Below are 15,904 nucleotides of genomic sequence, written 5' to 3' on the forward strand. Positions count from 1 at the left end.
ATACTTTATAACTAAAAATTTAGTAATCAAAAGGCCAGAGTAATAAAGTGGATATCCTTTGAAGTACTACAGTAATTTTTATATCTATCTTGTATTGCTCTGTTGATTAGAAAGATTATTCTTTCTACTACTGCAGGCCAATACCACCCAGGTACAGCTTTTAATATTAAAACTTATGAATCTTAAAAGAGCAATTTCTTGCAGAAATACTAAGGTGGAGACCTGATAATGCTAAAGGCTCCTTTTTAATTCAAATGTTTTCACCTCAACTCATACTTGAAAGAAAGAGGGAGAGAAAGTTTCCCAGTCAACATGGTTTTAAAAGCAAATCTCAACCATAGCAGAATCATTTAACAGGATCATTCTTCAGTTAAATACATGATTTTTCTAGAATTAATAAGTTTCTGTATTACACTGATAACACAACGGATGCTATATTAAAATTAGCTGAGACCACTTGCAAAATAAAGACTGGATCCTGTACAGAGAAAAGGCCCTATGCCCTCGTGGAACACCACTGACTTCAGCGGTTTGCTTACATGGAGATAGTTGCAGGATCAGAGTCCGAGTGTAGAAAAAAAAATTGAACATTGTATTATTTAAGTAGCTGCATACTGTGCATTTTTCCACTACAAACTTAGATCCATAGGTAGAAATAAACAGAAATGAAAACAATTACAAGATTCTATCTACTGATCAATATGACAATGGAATAATTACGTTTTAATCAACAGATCTTTTATATAAGTTCTTTGTCAGGTATGAATTTTAACAGTTTTGGAAGCATTAACGTACAATACATTTAATTAGGCAAATAATCGTGGAATAGTAATTTATTATTGTAATATCTCACAAGCTGTTTCTTCATTGAAGGTTTGTATTAACAGTATTAATCTTATGTCTTTTAGGGTTAAATGTAGCTATTTGTGATTTTCATATGACATCCTTAATTAGGCAAAATAAATACCATTTTCTTTAAATACTGGATTCATTTTTAATAACATCGTTAAACTGTTTTTAATTTAATGTAAGAGTGATTTCAGTTACAAATTGACGTACAGAATTTATCCTTGTTTGGTACTGATTTGAAAGTTATTAATACACTATGAGCCAGATACTTAGCTGTTGAAGCCAATAAATGTATGTTGATTTACACCAGCTGAAAATCTGGCCCTGTATTTCTAACTGGACAGATGCATGTTTTATATAAACAGACATAAACATGAATGTTTCCAGATGCCAAGTATTTAACCATATTAAATAGCAATAGTGTATTTAGTGTAAGATATATTAATGAAGCACAACTGATCAGTGGAAGATCTACCACTGGGGCATCTGGGACTCTGCTAAAAAATCCAAATCCAGAGTTTGGAGACAAAGAATTAACAATTTACATCCTACTCCTTCACTGAGCTCTGTACAGGTGAACCTTTACACTCATGAAGAGCGCACTGCAATATTGTTGTGCAGAGGACAAAATCCATTACTTTGGGCATTGCTTCAAGTGTGTTAAAGTTCTTTTTAGCCAAGACATCGGCTTCCTCTTGAGGCAAGGGAAGAACAACACTCTCTGAACAGCACTCATCCTTCTCAGAACTTTCTAGAACTGTGTGGCAATGAAAAGCCAGAGGCTGCCAGCCCTGCTCCACTAGCCTGAGTTGAATCTGGGTAGAGCTTGGAATTGGGGGATGAGAAGGCCTGGTAACCTCACCAACCTAGATTCCTCACACACAGCATTAAGGAACTCCATCAGAACTGGGATTAGTTGGGAAAAAAGTGGGGGCACTGTGTCTCCACCAGTTAACTGCCCTGTTCCCAGTGCGTGCCTTTGCACACTGCAGGAGGAACAGGGCAGCCTACCCAATGTCTATTTATGGTGAGACTACATCTTTTGGGGTCTCATAACCAGAGGTGAAAGTAAGCCAGTACGGTAAGGTATGGCGATCTGGTAAGAAAGCTGGTACACAGCCGACTGTACCGGCAGGGCCGCTGATGGGGGGCAGGAGGAGGGAGGGCACAAAAGGGGCAGCTGCCCCGGGGCACGGCAATTTAAAAGGGTTTGGGGCTCCCAGCAGCAGCCGGAGCCCCAGGCCCTTTAAATCGCCCCCGCCGCCCAAGGGCTCCCAGTTGCCGCCACTACCCTGGGGCTCCGGCAGCTATTTAAAGGGCCTGGGGCTCCCAGCCACTGCTGCTGCTACCGCGTCACCGGCCAAAGCCCCAGGCCCTTTAAATTGCAGGCCGGGTAGCGCTGAAGGGCTGGCCGGGGGAGTCTGGCCCCAGCCCCGCCCCTTCCGGGGGCCCAGCGCCACCCACCCACCTTGCCCAGGACCCCGGCCGCCATGTGTACCGGTAAGCCCATTAATTTACTTTTTCACCCCTGCTCCTATCCCTCTTGGGAAAGTGAGACTATCCCACAGAACAACCGAGGCAGGAGGGGCTCACCGAAGAATGGACTGGCTGACTCTGTGATGACTATGCATGACAAAAATCCTGTCATGTCTCACCGTGAGGTAACAGATAACAGAGAGAAAGAGCAGGTGATCAGAGTGCACATACCGGCAACAATGTAATCAGCTACTGCCTAATTTCCAGAGCTCCTCCCAGAAACTACATTTTCAAAAATCTAAACCGTAGTTTACTATTTTATGCAGTTTAACATGGGAAATAAACATTTACCTTTTGGTTGTTGTGTTCAAAAAGGCTGCAGATGAATGTTTATAAACAGCATCACAAATATCTACTATCCCACTAACTCAGGCCAAGTAAAATATCAGTTTTTTCATAATCATATTTGTACAATGCAGGCAAACAGACTTTGTGGCTGAGCTGGTAAATTATATAGTTATTCGGCAAAGCCTTTTTTATTATATTTTTAAAACAATTTTATTTTAAATATAAAATGATTTAATAACAGCATTTCTATTCCTGTTGGGTTCTGTAAAACCCTGTTTAAAAACAGATCACTTTTGGCCAGGTAGTAATACCCTTGCTCACTTTTGAATAATATATTCCTGCACAATAGTCCCATTGACTTTCATGGGTCTATCTGTCATATATGGTACAATTCAGCATGCGTCAAGGTATCACAATCTGGCTCCCAATGTAATGCCTGAAATTAGGACATTTAAATTATTTGGCTATTTTTAATGAGTGGTCTCATTTCACTGTACAGTTTGAGAATCAAATGATTCCACACTGAAGTACACTACTATATGTATGCTCATTTGAATATGCTATGTGAGCAATTTTTTATTAATTTGCTAGACCATAAAGTTATATTTTCATATTTATAATGCATTAAAGCTGCTTCATGTTAACGCAACAAATGCTCAGTCTTAATCATCTTGGATTTCATTTTACATTTGAAAGTTTATTCACTTCTGGGATACTCTTCAAAGTTCTTTAGAATATTAGTTTTCAGTAAACAAAGGCATCTTAATCTTGACTTCCACATGAAAAAATCTTACATTTTGAAAGACTCTCTCTCTCAAAGTATTGATCCTATCCTTAGGAAAAATGCATGTCTATTCCACAGATTAGTAATCACAGGAATAAAATACTGAAAAATTGTAAGCAATTAATCTTTTTATATTAATAAATTAATCTAATTAATTTAATCTTCACTATTAATAAGAAACAGAAAAAAATTCCTCCTAGAAGATAAAATAAATGCATTTCAATTATGGGGTTGTTCTCTCCAGAGCTTCATCCCTGTCCACTTGCTATTGTCTTGTATTCTAGGTAAATAAGCCTCAAAAGAATGAGGCTCTGATCCTGCACCGTTAAAGTCAATGGGAGCTTTACGACTGATTTCAATGAACATAGGCTCAAGCTTTGAGTCAGTGATCAGAAGAAAATTCTGACTCATGTGCCCAATAGAGGTCTAAATTACATGACAAAAGATACCCTCCTCTCTCACATACAAACTATATGATAGCAAATAGAGAGTCTCTAAGTATATGCTGGTCACACAGTCTTTACTCTAAAGAGTTCACAGTCTAAGAATAAGAAAACAAGCAATGTACTACAGGTGAAGGAGAGGGATAAAGACATATTATGCTTGATTCCCTCCCCCCCCAAACAATGTCAATTATACCCAGCTGGTCCTCTCCAATCTTTATTTGCTGGCAATGGCTGTAAACATCACAGTAAAAGTGGGTCCTGAAGAGGGATTTGAAGAGAGGACAGAGGTATTATGGACAAATTCAGGTAAAGCAGTCAAATGCACGTTTCTGTCTAGCAGAGTAACATATGAATGGACACAAGACTCCCAACCTGTATCAAACACTACTACTTTAGTTTCGATGGGACAGAATGTAAATCTGTAGGTGTAAATACAGGACTGTCTGAATCGTTCAAGTTTTGTATCCTTCCCAGGATTTTTGCTTTAAAAAAAAAAAAAAAAAATCAATCATCCTACCCGGCAGAAGATCTCACGGCCTCAGCTTGCTTAGGCCATTCAATGTCTGAAACATCTTGTCCTTCATCTTTTGAGATTTACATGTGAATATCTGTGTAGCTATTCTAAAGTTAAGAGTTAGAGGAAAACATTTTATATCCTGTTGACATATTTGAAATTAATTGATTTGAAAGGAATATTTGCAAAGTTTCAGGAAACGACTGTATGATTTTGACCCACCTGGCACCTCAACTTTGTATTTCACTAGAAAGAGCATAAACTACATATAACTTGAAATCACAAACAAAGTATTTCATTAAAACAGTAACCAAATAAATGGATTCTTCATATTCTGTTAATACATTTTAGATTGCATCCTGTGTAATGTTAGTTTTCTGTGTTTAGGATCTCAGATGTTTCAAATCATGGCAATTTGCTATGAAGGACTGGTAAACATTGTACAGTCAATTTCTAATGTAAAAAGTTCTTAATATATATTTTTAATTGAGTAACTTGAAGCTCCTTCCCACCAGGCTTTAGATATATTTCTGTAGCCAGCCTCTACGAATAAAAAGTTTCTTTTAAAATACAGAGGCCATATCAATAAAACTATAATGGAGTCTGGGGACCCAGTTATGATATGGGCAATCCAAGGCTTTAGCTTGGTTGCAGTGACACAGTAAAATTCTGTCCCAATTAGAAATTACAATTGTTATAACTTGATCCCCTGATTCTGTTATAACTCTGTTGTAGAATGAGGGAGTAACTCTGTAGTAATTTGGTGAAAGTGTTTTTGAAATGGGCAAAATATTTGTTTGAATAGTAGCTAAGCATGTGAAATAGCTAGTTTTCAGGATATTGTGTATAGCTCCATGTTTATCAGCATAATGATGGCACAAGTTCTCACTGCAGTCACTAGAACACATTACAAGGGTAAAGCTAGGAAAATCTTTCACAATACCAAAAAACAGTATTAATGCAAGTTATACCACATCTTTAAAAAACAAACAATGAAACTGATTAAAAGTACAGTGAAACGACATTTAGGTTGAAACAGATACCTTCACATAACAGCAATGGAGTTCAGAGTTAAATCTATGATGCTTCATACATAACTCAGCAAAATACTACAATGTATATAGAGGGATACAAGATGTAAACAAGAGATGCTCATAAATTCTTATGAACTAATAAAATAGGGTGACCAGACAGCAAGTGTGAAAAATCGGGACAGGGGGTAATAGCAGCCTATATAAGAAAAAGACCCAAAAATTGGGACTGTCCCTATAAAATCGGGACATCTGGTCACCCTAGAATGTATTCCAAAACGTGCAGAATCACCCAATGCTCTGAAGCTCTTGTACCATGGGGTCTCAATTGGATGAGCTAATGATAGAGTTGTAGCTACAATTCTGAACGTCCTGGCTTTTGTAAGTCCAAACATAAAAGTATTTAGAAATCAGCATTAACTAAATCACTACAAGAAAAGTAATAAATGTTTCCAGTAAAGTTCCAGTTCCTGACACTGAATAAATACATTTCCAAATTATTTAAGGGTCATGTATTATATTACACAGACAAAAGAAAAACAAAGTCAAATCAATTGATAATAAAAGTTTTGCTAATTTTTATGAGATGCTAAATTGTAGCCAAATCTGTTATATAACTTGGAAATGAAAAAGTGGTATTAGCTGTCCTTAACTGTTATTAACTGAAAACCTAGCTAATATATTTTGTAGAATTATTTTAAATAAATCTGTTAACTGTCCTCTGAAGGTTATATCCAGTTTGTATGCATGGCTACTCTCTAAGGATAGATACTGTATAAACTACAAACTTTTTACTTCTAAAAAAATTAACAAGAGACATAATTTAATCTCTAGTGTGGTTCTTGGTTCAAATTCTTTTCTTGCTTAGTAAAAAGATAACAGAATATATTTCCTTTTAATAAAACTTCCCCCAAAGGACATTCAAAAATCGAAACTTCTTCAAACCCTGGAGGTCATTACTAAACAAGCTGTATGAAAGGGCAGATTGATTAGCCTCATTTTTTGGAGGGGATAGAGAGAAGTTACTTACGTGGGTACCTAAAAGTAAAGGAAGAATAGAAATGGGAAGAAAAGAAAGAGAAATATGTGAAGAAAGGGTATGAAAAGAGGAAAGTATTTAAGCAGAAGTATTGAATGTCTAGAGAGAAAAGTGAGTAGGTAAGCTTTAATATGTCCATAGATTTTATTCAAGTTTTTGCTTAATGGGTTGCTGTTTAGTTGTTAGGGATGGCTTACTTCTGCTTTTGGTTAAAAGTAGTTAAAACTGTATTTTTATTAAATAAAAGCTCTGTTTTAAAATTTCAGAATAATTTCTACCTGTATTATATAATAATTGCCATCTTTTTTAAACAATGTAGGTAAAAATTCTGAAATGTATTTAATACCAGGAAGAAGACATTCTCAGACACAGCAAACTGGAATATCATATTTTCTTCCCCCACACTCTTCTGTCCATACACTCACCACAACACTTAACAGTTCCGCCTCCTCTTCATTTAAGCCTCATTCAGCTCTCATCCCAATTTGACCTCATACTGGATCTTAGTTTGGCTAGTTCACTCCATTTCCCCTTAAAGCCAAGCAACCAGGCTTCTCTTCTAAAATTTCTTTCCACTCCCATTTCCCTTGTTACTCTTGGAGCATACGCAGGTCACCCATGACAGCATCCCGTTGTGTCTCTGGCATGATCCCTCTCCCAAGACTAGAAGGAGCATTCACAAGCATTCCCCAAATGGGCCTGTTTTGGACACGTATAGGGATCTTGTTTTTCATTAATGCAAAAACAAACATATGTAGAATGAAGAAAAAACTGAATATGAAGTGTCTATTGTAGCAAAGATCTACTGTCAATAGGTCATGCAGTCCTTCTTCCTTGTGGCATAATATTGCTCCATACAGTGCACATTTTCTGCTGGCTTGATAAGAAGTACATTATGTTCTTTATTAGTTTTGAGGAACCATTAACAGGTTTTATACGGTACTTTCCTGAAGCAACAAAATTGGCATCTATATTGGTACCAGGTTTTTTGAAACATTACTTGATGTGACCCAGGGACCTCTTGGGATCCACTGGCAGAGGGCACAGGAGTGCATAGGGTCACAGGGATTCCCTGGGTCTGGTCTCTATAGTTTGTCAAAGCATGTCATGTAAGGTCTCTACTGAAAGCCTGTGTCACACCGATCATCACAGCTGGTCATAGGAAATAACCTTGGATTGACTGATCACAAGATGATTCAGTTTAAATTAAATGGAAGGATAATCAAAACCGGGTCATCAAGGACGTTTTTTTATTTCAAAAGGGCAGATTTTGGGAAACTAAGGGAATTAAAGAAGTCACCTGGACTAAAGAGCTCAAGGGCTTCAATGTGGAGGAGGCTTGGAATTTCTTTTAAATCAACTATACACAAATTATCTTTAATTTGCATCCCAAGCAAGGGGGAAAAAACTTGTAGGGAAAGACTCCAGAGCCATCTGGATGAATAATTATCTCAAAAAGGTTATTAGGAGTAAACAGAAAGCCCATAGCGAATGGAAAAAGAGATTGATCAGTGAAGAAAGCTATATCTTGGAGGTTAGAAATTGTATGAATAAAGTGAGAATTGCTAAAAGCCAGGCTGAATTAGTTCTTGCCAAGGAAATTAATATAAGTAGTCACAGTTTTTTAGTTATATAAAAATAGAATGAAGAAGGATGAGGTCTGTGTGCAGTGTGGATAGGGAGAAGCTTAAAGATAATCTAAGTAAGCCCAAAAACTAAATTAATACAATGTCTCTGTTTTCAATAAGGAGGATAATATGGAACATGGGTATGAAGGCAGGATGGCTGATAGAAATGAGTGCATAGAAATAGGTATGACCACAACAGAGGTGGAAGAAAAACTTGAAGTGTTTAATGCGCTCAAATCAGAGGGACCAGACAATTTCCACCCCAAAATACTGAAAAAACTGGCACATGAGATTGCTAGTCTAGTAGCAAAGATTTTGAATAAATCTATTTGGGGTACTACTGCATGACTGGAGAATAGCTAATGTCGTACATATGCTTGTGGGCAATTACAGCTCTGCTAGTCTGTTCTCAATAGTATGCAAGATTTTAGAACAAATTGCAAAGGAAAGAATAATTAAATTTATGGAGGTAAACAGAAAACGAGATGTAATGCAATATGGGTTTACCGGGGTATAGACTGTGCCCGTGTGATGGGATGTTTACCACACATCACTTCTGAAAGGAATAAGGAAGCCGAGAAAGGGCCAATTAATGTAAAATGCCACACATGCAGGGATCAGGCTGGAGAAGCAACCCTTGACTGGAAGATGAAGCTTAGTTCAGTAGGTGTGGGCTGGTCTAATATAAAGCCAGGAAGATGGCCCCAGAAATGGTTGCAGTGAGGAAGACTGCAGCCACCCTCTGTGCACAGAAATGGGATGAAATTCAATAGTACAAAGTGCAAGGTTATGCATTTAAGCTTTAATAAGAAGAATTTCTACAAAAAGCTGTGGGCTCATCAGTTGTGACAGATAAGAAAAGTGACCTGAGTGTGTTGGTGACTCAGTCATCCCGTGATTGACCAATGTGATGCAGCTGCAAAAAAGGCAAATGTGATCCTAGGATGGATCAGGCATGGCATTTTCAATACAGACACAGACATATTCATGTCATTGTACAAGGCACTGGTAAGAACTCATTTGGAATATGGCATATAATTCTGGTTGCCCATGTTCTAGAAAGATTAATTCAAACTGGAACAGGTGCAGAGAAGAGCTACAAGGATGATCCAGGGAATGGAGGGCCTGTGCTATAAGAGGGGACTGGAAGAGCTTGGCTTGTTTTAGCCTAATGAAAAAAAGGCTGAAAAGGGAACCACAGAGGGTTAAGAGCTATTTAAGCTAAAGGACAATGTTGGCACAAGAACAATGGGTATAAACTGCTTGTGACCAAATTCAGGCTGGAAATTAGAAGAAGGTTAGAAACCTTCAGAGTGAGATTCTGGAACAGCCTCCCAATAGGAGTTGTGGGGGCAAATAACTTAATTAGTTTTGAGAGAGAGATGGATAAATTTATGAATGGGATTATATGACAGGGTTGCATGTGATCATGGGGGCAGGACTTGGCAGCTCTGAGGGTCTCGTCTCATGTATGTCTTGTGCCCCTCAAATCTCAAGCTTCAGGGCTTCAACAGGTCAATTGCAAGGATCAGGACGGGATTTCTACACACTCCTCACCCATCAATGTATTCTCGTTTTTTGTTTTGTTTTTTGTCTCCTTCCTCTGAAGGATCAGAGATGGCCATGGCTGGAGATGGGACACAGGACAGGGTGGGCCAGTGCTCTGAGGTGGCACTGAGGATTCTCTCTCTCCTGGGCTTAGCTAGTTGGTTCTTGCTTGCATGCTCAGGGTATAACTGATCATCATATGTGGGGTTGGAAAGGAATTTTCCCCCAGGTCAGATCAGCAGTGACCTAGGGTTTGTGCCTTCTTCTGCAGCATGTGATGTGGGTTATTTGTGGGGATTATCTGGGTATAACTCACTTAATCAATTCCTTGCCATTTCAGGAAACTCTGGCATTGGTGCATCTCGGTACTGCCTATTCTCTACCTGTGGCACACACCAGTTTAGTCTCTTGTGGGCTGTAATACTTCAGTCTAATTTCAGTTGTTGGGTTTAATGTGTGGATGCTGGGTGGTGTTTGTGACCTGTGATATACAGGAGATCAAACTAGATGATCTGGTTGTCCATTCTGGCCTTAAACTCTATGATAATTGATAACAGGCTCTCATCTTAAATATCAAAAAGTTTTTGGAAATATTTACAATCTCTATAGGCAATGTAAATGTCTCTAGAAAAGGATCAGAATCTCGTAATTGCAGTACTCAGACTGCAGTTTCTCTATTCCACAGCCTAAAAAGTGAACAAAAAACACAGTCAGCCTAGATCTACACTGACTTCTCAAGAGATATTGGAATGGTGTGACTATTATTTTCAAGACTTTTGCTAATGAGCATTTTGGTGTTTTTCAGGATTTGGAGCTTTTCAAATATCCCACCTCTTCAGTTGGTACATAACCACATTTCTTTTGTATATATCGCATAAAAGAAAGCAAAGGTGTTGAAGTTTCTTTACCTGTTGTGCTCCATCCCCACTAACAATAGGGGCAGGTAGAAGAGGAATTTCACTACTTATAATCTGAGTGGTATCCAGTAGTGGTGGGTGTTCTGCCATCTTTGATGGAACATTAATTCACAGGATCACCTGTAAAGAAAAACTACCAAAATTACGTAATGTGCATGTTATATATTTTAATAAGTGAAAGCTGATTTCATAGTAAGTATCCTTTAAAATAGTCTTTAGTGTTAAAAAGTAAAGTTAACAAGATAATTAAATGCACCAGTATAAATATTTTTCATAACACATCTCAAAGGACCTTTCCATAAATATGACTCTAAGGTTATTTTGGAATGCTAGCACAGTGATTCTCAACCAGGGGTACGTGTACCACTGGGGGTACTCAGAGGTCATCTAGGGGATACTCATCTAGATAATTGTTTCTCAACTTGGGGGTTGCAGCCCACGGGGAGGGAGTTATGGGAGGGGTTTGGGGGGCTTGCAAGTGCAAGGTTGGCATTAGGGCAGGGGTGGGCAAAATTTTTGGACCAAGGGGCACATCTGGGTGGGGAAATTGTAAGCAGGACCATGAATGTAGGGCTGGGGCAGGAGGTTGGGGTGCGGTGTGCAGGAAGGAGCTCAGGTCAGGGGGTTGGGGTTCAGGAGGGAGGGGTACAGGAGGGGGCTCAGGGCAGGAGGTTGGGATGCAGGAGGGGGTGTGGAGTGCGGGAGGGGGCTAAGGGCTGGGGGGCAGGAGAGGTGCAGCAGGGGCTTAGGGGGCTCAGGGCAGGGGGTTGGGGTGCGGGGTGCAGGAGGGGTTCGGGGTGTGGGCTCCGGCCCGGCACCACTTACCTCAAACGGCTCCGGGGTGGCAGTGGCGCACAGCGGGGCTAAGGCAGACGCCCTGCCTGCCCTGGCCCCGCACCACTCCCGGAAGTGGCCAGCATGTCCGGCAGTAGCTCCTGGGGGTGGGGTGGGGCAGGCGGCTCCGCCGCGTGCTGCCCTCATCTGTGGGTACGACCCCCAAAGCTCCCATTGGCCGCAGTTCTCTATTCCCAGCCAATGGGAGCTGTGGGGGGTGGTGCCTGCAGGCAAGGGCAGTGCACAGAGCCCTCTACCCCTCCCCCCCCTCCAGGGGCCACAGGGACGTGGTGCCAGCTGCTTCTGGGAGCCGCACGGGGCCTGTGCAGGCAGGGGACCTACCTAGGCAGGGAGCCTGCCTTAGCCCCGCTGCACCACAGGGCTAGCAATCTCGCAGGCCGGATTGAAAGCCCTGACAGGCCGGATCCAGTCCGCGGGCCGTAGTTTGCCCTCCCCTGCATTAGGCAGTGCCAAGCAGGGCAGTGGCACAGGACCCCACACCACAGGCAGCCACATGAAGTTAAGTTACATGCTTCAGCTCCACGTGGCAGGGCTTGAGCTTCAGACAATTCCCACAAGTGAAAAAACAGCCTCAAGGATCATACTGAAATGTAAGTACAATATTTATATTCCAATCGATTTATTTTATAATTATATGATAACAATGAGAAAGTAAGCAATTTTTCAGTAATAGTGTGCTGTGATACTTTTGTATTTCTATGTCTGATTTTGTAAGCTGATTTTATGTGAGGTCAAACTTGGGGTAGGCAAGACAAATCAGACTTCTGAAAGGGGTACAGTAGTCTGGAAAGGTTGAGAACCACTGTGCTAGCATAACCCACAATTATACTCTGTAGGTCTCTGGCCCCCTCTGGTGGCTGAACCACAGAGCTTTATGAGTTCACTGCAGCCTCTGAGCCAACAGATGTCAGCCTTGTAATTCAGTCAGTAGAGACTAATGGTTTTAGACCCAGAGGTCCAAGGTTTAATTCTCATTGTTGACAACTCATCTAAGGGCACTATGTTACATTAGAAAGTCTTGAAAGTGCACAAATGTCTAGCTTCATTATGAACAAGAGCACTGGTACAATGTAATCTAATGTCCATTCATTATTTATTTATTTATTTATTTTAATACTGTCGCATCTAGGTGCCCTAGTTCTGGACCAGTGCCCTGCGGTGCTTGATGCTGTATAAATACAGAACAAAAAGATGGTTCCTGCCCATGGTCAAGCTTACAATCAAAATATAAAATAAGAGACAACAGATGGATACAGTCAGATGGGGAAGTGCAGAAAAACAATGAGACAATATTAGTCAACATGATTGCATTGTTTAGTGGTCTCACCGTACCCACCACTTAAATGTTGCCAATCTTTTTGTAAGCATCACAGAAAAAGAGGGGTTTGAATGAGATAGCTTTACAGATGTTTACAGGGAGCTCCTTTCAGGCCTGAGGGGCAGCACAGGAGAAAATATGAAGGTGCTTGTTTGAAAATTTAACAAGTGGGCAATAAAGGGTAGTATCATGGTCTGATTGGATGCAAGAGTCGACTCTTGATTGCCAATAAGATATTATAGGTAGGGTGGGGGGGACAGGTCAGGGGTTTGAAAGTGAAGATGAACAGCTTATATCTTATATGACAGAGTAGTGGGGGCCAGTGGAGGGATGCAGAGAGGTGACATGGTCAAAGTGATGCGCTAGGAAGATCATCTTTATAGCAGCATTCTGAACATATATGAGTGGGGCAAGAGTGCACTCATCAAGGCCAGAAAAAAGGATATTGCAGTAATTGAGAGACAAGATGATAAGAGCCTAGACAAGAGTTTAAAATGGATGGATGGATGGGAAAGGCCATATATTAGAGATGTTATCCAGAAAGGAATCTGCAAGACTTAAATATAGCCTGGATGGGAGGACCTAGAGAGAAGTCCACGTCAAAGAGAATGATAGGCAGGATGGTGGTATTGTTTACAGTAATCGAGAAAGAAGGTAGCAGGAAGCGTTTTAGGGGGCACATTAAGAGCTCTATTTTATCCATATTTAAGCTTGGCATCCATGAGGAGATGTCAGACAGATGGCCAAGATTTTAATTTGTACAGAAGATAACAGGAGTTATCTGGAGCGAAGGTCCACACAGTTGATGGTAGTTAAATTTGAATCTGCAGATGAGATTACCCACAGATAAGATTTAGAGGGAGAAGAAAAGAGGACCAAGGACAGAGCCCTATGGAACACCCACAGAAAGTTGGAGGTGGGATGAAGAGTACCCTCTGAAGGACATGATGAAGCAATGATTTGAAAAGTAGAATAAGAACCAAGAGAGGGACAAAGTCACAGAAGCCAAGGGAGAACTTTTTTTTTAAAAAGGCGCATTTTCAGTGCCTTCGCAGGTGACTGACAGGTCAAGGGGAATAAATATATCTCAGTTATGCCATATCCATATCATAAGCATATTTCCATAAAGAATATGGAATGTAACGTCACAATACAAAAATTAAATTGAAATAAAAACCCACACTGAGTTAGCTTATTTTTAAATGAGCAGGAAATGCACAAAATTATTCAAGATTTATTTAAAAAAAATAAAACACACACCTCCCTCCTAAAAAGCCTTGATTAGAGCGTGTCAATATTTGGAGTCATCACAACTAACTCATACTTTCTATCTACTTCCTATATAGCAAACTATGCTTATTCTCCAGTATCTATCTACTCAATGAACACCTCAGAAAGACTCAAAGGACTTTCAGAAGCAAGCAACCATCATCCTTACCATTGTGCTGACAGTGGATTCTAATAATCTGAGGAGCAACATAACCAGGAATGGTTTCATTTGGGTTTTTTTTCCTGCTTCTAGGTTATCCAGCTAACCTAGCCTTCCTATTTTATCAATGTTAGTTTAAACTTCTTCCAGCACAGATCTATCTTCTATATAGTGAAGTACAACAGTGCTGATGTTCATTATTCACAGCATATTTAATACAATTTCCTTTCAGTGCACTTCAAGTTTGTCCTTGTTAGTATCAAACAAGGGAAAAGCTCTTATGCTAACATGAGAATTGACAAAGACAACTTAATGGCTCTCAACCCTCTACAGCTAAATACTGGAGATACTTATTTGACCAACTGAAAAGATGTTATGCAACCTACAATATAAAAATAGATTTGTTGTCCAAAAACCCAACACAACTGACCATTTTAACTTATTTACTCCTCCCAGGCTGAAACTCTGCTGTAAATCTGCTCTGGGCTTAAGTTGGAACACAAAGCTGTAAGCATACAGAAACCTTACGGGGGGAAAAGCCCAGAGCAGCAAGTGTGGAGTAGCTAGTGCACGACGATATTCAGTGCAAAGTATGAGTGGAAGTAAAGGGGTCTGTAAGTAGTTAGTGCAGAGTGGCTAGTACACTTTAAATTCACATACTAGCTTATTCTGCACTAAACTCCCCATGTAGACAAGTCCTAAACCTAGGGCCCTACCAAATTCACAGCTGTGAAAAACACGAAATCTGGTCTTGTGTGTGCTTTTACCCTATACTATACAGATTTCACGGGGGAGACCAGTGTTTATCAAATTGGGGGTCCTGACCCAAAAGAGAGTCGCAGGGAGTTTGCAAGGTTATTTTAGGGGGGTTGCGGTATTGCCACCCTTCTGCACTGCCTTCAGAGCTGGGCGGCTGGAGAGAGGTGGCTATTGGCCAGATACCAAGCTCTCAAGGCAGCGCCTGCCAGCAGCAGCACAGCAGTAAGAGTGGCAATACCATACCATGCCACCCTGACTTCTGCGCTTTTGCCTTCAGAGCTGGGCGGCCAGAGAGTGGCGGCTGCTGACTGAAGGCCCAGCTCTGCAGGCAGCAGCACAGAAGTAAAGGTGGCAATACTATACCATGCCATCCTTACTCTGTGCTGCTGCTGGTGGTGGCTCTGCCTTCAGAGCTGGGCTCCCTGCCAGCAGCCATCACTCTCCAGCTGCCCAGTGCTGAAGGCAGTGCCGCCACCAGCAGCAGCGCAGAAGTAAGGGTAGCAGTACTGCAAACTCCCCCTCCTCCCCCAATTACAACACCATGAAATTTCAGATTTAAATAGCTGAAATCATGAAATTTACAATTTTAAAAATCCTATCACCATGAAATTGACCAAGTGTACCGTGAATTTGGTAGGGCCCTACTATACCCAGATGGTCTAACATCATCTCTTCCCACTGAACCAGCTTAGCTACTATTTTTTCTGTCATGTCAGCAGCACAGGTCTTCCCAAAGAGATCATGGGATGCTAGCAGTCTGATTCTTCATTCCTATGATTCACGGAGTTCCTGTTTTCCTCTTTCTCCACCTAGCTCACAAGTAATTTGCATGCTATCAAGCCATCAGTTTGCGTGGTTGAGCAAGTTCGAAGGATTTAATCCAGTTTATCATTAAATGGGCAAGTTTATTACCCTGAGGTGGACCAGTTGTCTTCCCAGGTCTTATAACACTGAGTTTTTTTG

General features: G+C 40.6%; 1 protein-coding gene across 1 annotated transcript in view; it reads right to left on the reverse strand.

Moving 5' to 3' along the window:
- Positions 1-15,904, reverse strand: part of FNDC3A (fibronectin type III domain containing 3A) — a 190,622-nt gene that overhangs the window by 160,466 nt on the left and 14,252 nt on the right. The window contains exon 3 of the mRNA XM_026649376.2: positions 10,572-10,700. Coding sequence (XP_026505161.1) covers positions 10,572-10,670 — 99 coding nt within the window. The 5' untranslated portion in view covers positions 10,671-10,700. The remainder of the gene's footprint in view (positions 1-10,571; positions 10,701-15,904) is intronic.

The sequence above is a fragment of the Terrapene carolina genome, unplaced genomic scaffold (assembly GCF_002925995.2).
Source record: "Terrapene carolina triunguis isolate 2854851 unplaced genomic scaffold, T_m_triunguis-2.0 Scaffold16, whole genome shotgun sequence".
NCBI classification, from domain to species: domain Eukaryota; kingdom Metazoa; phylum Chordata; order Testudines; family Emydidae; genus Terrapene; species Terrapene triunguis.